Here is a 2,077-nt window from a genome sequence, read left to right on the forward strand (position 1 = left end):
TCAGACTGCTCATTTTTGTTTCATACTCTGCTCAGATGATAGACTAGTTGACTTTTAGAAACAGTTTCCCAAAGGCAAACTTAAGTGACTCTGATAAGAACCAGAGTCAAAGAAACAGCCCGGTCAGTGCAGACCTCTAATCACTGACAGGCATGGATCAGATGGGGAAACTAAGTGCTAGAGTGAACTGACATACTGGTATGGAGAAACTAAGACTGTCTCAGGAACATACACCTGTAGCGGGACCAGGAAATACCACCATGGTGGTAACTGAGTTTTTTCTACTAGGGTTTGGAGACCTCAAGGGACTGAACCCCTTGCTCTTCCTGGTATTTGCCATTGTCTATGTAGCCACCGTTTCTGGCAATCTTCTTCTTGTGGTGCTGGTATGTACCCAACAAGGACTCCAGACTCCAATGTACTTCTTTCTAGCAAACCTTTCATTCCTGGAGGTCTGTTATACATCCAACATTGTACCCCGGATGCTAGTGGACATACTGCGGGAAGATAGGACAATCTCTATGGTAGGTTGTATAATTCAGCTGTACTTCTTTGGGGCCCTAGGAAGCACTGAGTGTTATCTCCTGGCAGTAATGTCATATGACCGGTACCTGGCTGTCTGCTGGCCCTTGCACTACTCAACCCTGTTGCATGGAACCCTAAGTGTGGGGCTCACAATTGGCTCATGGCTTTGTGGCTTCTCAGTGGCAGCTGCCTTCCAGGCTGCTATGCTATCCAGCTTGACTTTCTGTAGAGGCAATGAGATTGACCATTTCTTCTGTGACTTGAAACCACTGCAGAAGCTCTCCTGCTCTGATCCTCATCTTGTTAACTTAGTCTGCATGAGTCTAACATCCTTGGTAACGTTGGTCCCCTTTGGACTCACTTTAGCCTCCTACTGGAAGATTCTTTCTGTGGTCTTGAATATACCTTCCATTATTGGCAAGCAAAAGGCATTCTCCACTTGCTCTTCTCATCTAGTAGTTGTGACTTTGTTTTATGGGTCTTTAATATTAGTCTATGCTGTACCTTTGGCTGGCCAGGTGCCAGCTCTTAATAAGACCTTCTCTTTGTTCTATACCATTGTCACTCCCATGTGTAACCCTCTTATCTACAGCCTCAAAAACAAAGATGCCAAGGAGGCGCTGAAAAAAATTAAGGATTTGATGATATAAACTTAGCTTTACTTAAACAATTGAAATGATAGCACTCTGAAGCAAAAACCATCTTCTAATCACCAAGGAAGTCTTAGTGAGACCAACATAACAGAGTAGGTTATGATTGTAACTCCAAATACTTGCTAAGGTCCCAAATCACTACTTTATGGAAGAGTTTTTCCCAATATACTTGGAAAAATATAGTTTTCCTTGAGCAAATTTACACTACAAGAGGGAATAAATACTTGATAGTTTATAGGAAGGAATGCATAGTGAGATACATAATATGTAATTGATGTACTCACTGTTACCATGAGCACAACTTAGGAAGCAAAAACTGATTTTTATTTGTTTCATCACTATTCATTGAAATGTGATGTTAAAACAATTAATATGTACAATTAATAAATGCTAATAAAAATTCAAAAGTGACAGTCCTTATTTTGGTTCTATTGAGGCTATACAGTTTGTTGTATTTTTTTATCCGTGGAAAATTTAGTATATGCATACACTGAATATTGGCTATTTTGACCCCTATACACCTCTCTCATCCCTTTTCCTTTTTCCCCTCATTTTTTTAACTTTTAAAATATTTTAAAATTTTATTTATTTTACATACTAGCTACAGTTTCCACTCCTGCCTATCCTCCTGTTCCCTCCCCCTACATACCTGCTACCGTCTCCATTCACTCTTCCTTCCTCTGTCTCGACTCAGAAGGCGTAAGGCCTCCCATGATAGTCAGCAAAGCATGGTTTATCAAGTTGAGGCAGGACGAAGCTCTGCCCCCTTGCATCAAGACTGGGCAAGGCATCCCACCATAGGGAGTAGGTCCCAAAGAGACAGCTCATGTGCCAGGGACAGTACCTGGTCCCACTGCTTGGGATCCCATAGACAGACCAAGCTACATAACTATCACCCA

General features: G+C 41.6%; 1 protein-coding gene across 1 annotated transcript; it reads left to right on the plus strand.

Annotated features, from left to right (window-relative positions):
- Positions 1-200: 200 nt before the first annotated feature.
- Positions 201-1,175, plus strand: LOC101842267 (olfactory receptor 11A1-like). Its single transcript, XM_005076886.3, has one exon. It carries the CDS (start codon positions 201-203, stop codon positions 1,173-1,175), a length of 975 nt encoding a protein of 324 aa, XP_005076943.3.
- Positions 1,176-2,077: the final 902 nt, after the last annotated feature.

This window comes from Mesocricetus auratus, unplaced genomic scaffold (genome assembly GCF_017639785.1).
Source record: "Mesocricetus auratus isolate SY011 unplaced genomic scaffold, BCM_Maur_2.0 Super-Scaffold_100003, whole genome shotgun sequence".
In the NCBI taxonomy this organism is placed as follows: Eukaryota; Metazoa; Chordata; class Mammalia; order Rodentia; family Cricetidae; genus Mesocricetus; species Mesocricetus auratus.

Excerpts from the sequence above, each read along its gene's own strand:
- LOC101842267 (XM_005076886.3), top strand. The coding sequence starts at position 201 with ATGGAGAAACTAAGACTGTCTCAGGAACATACACCTGTAGCGGGACCA.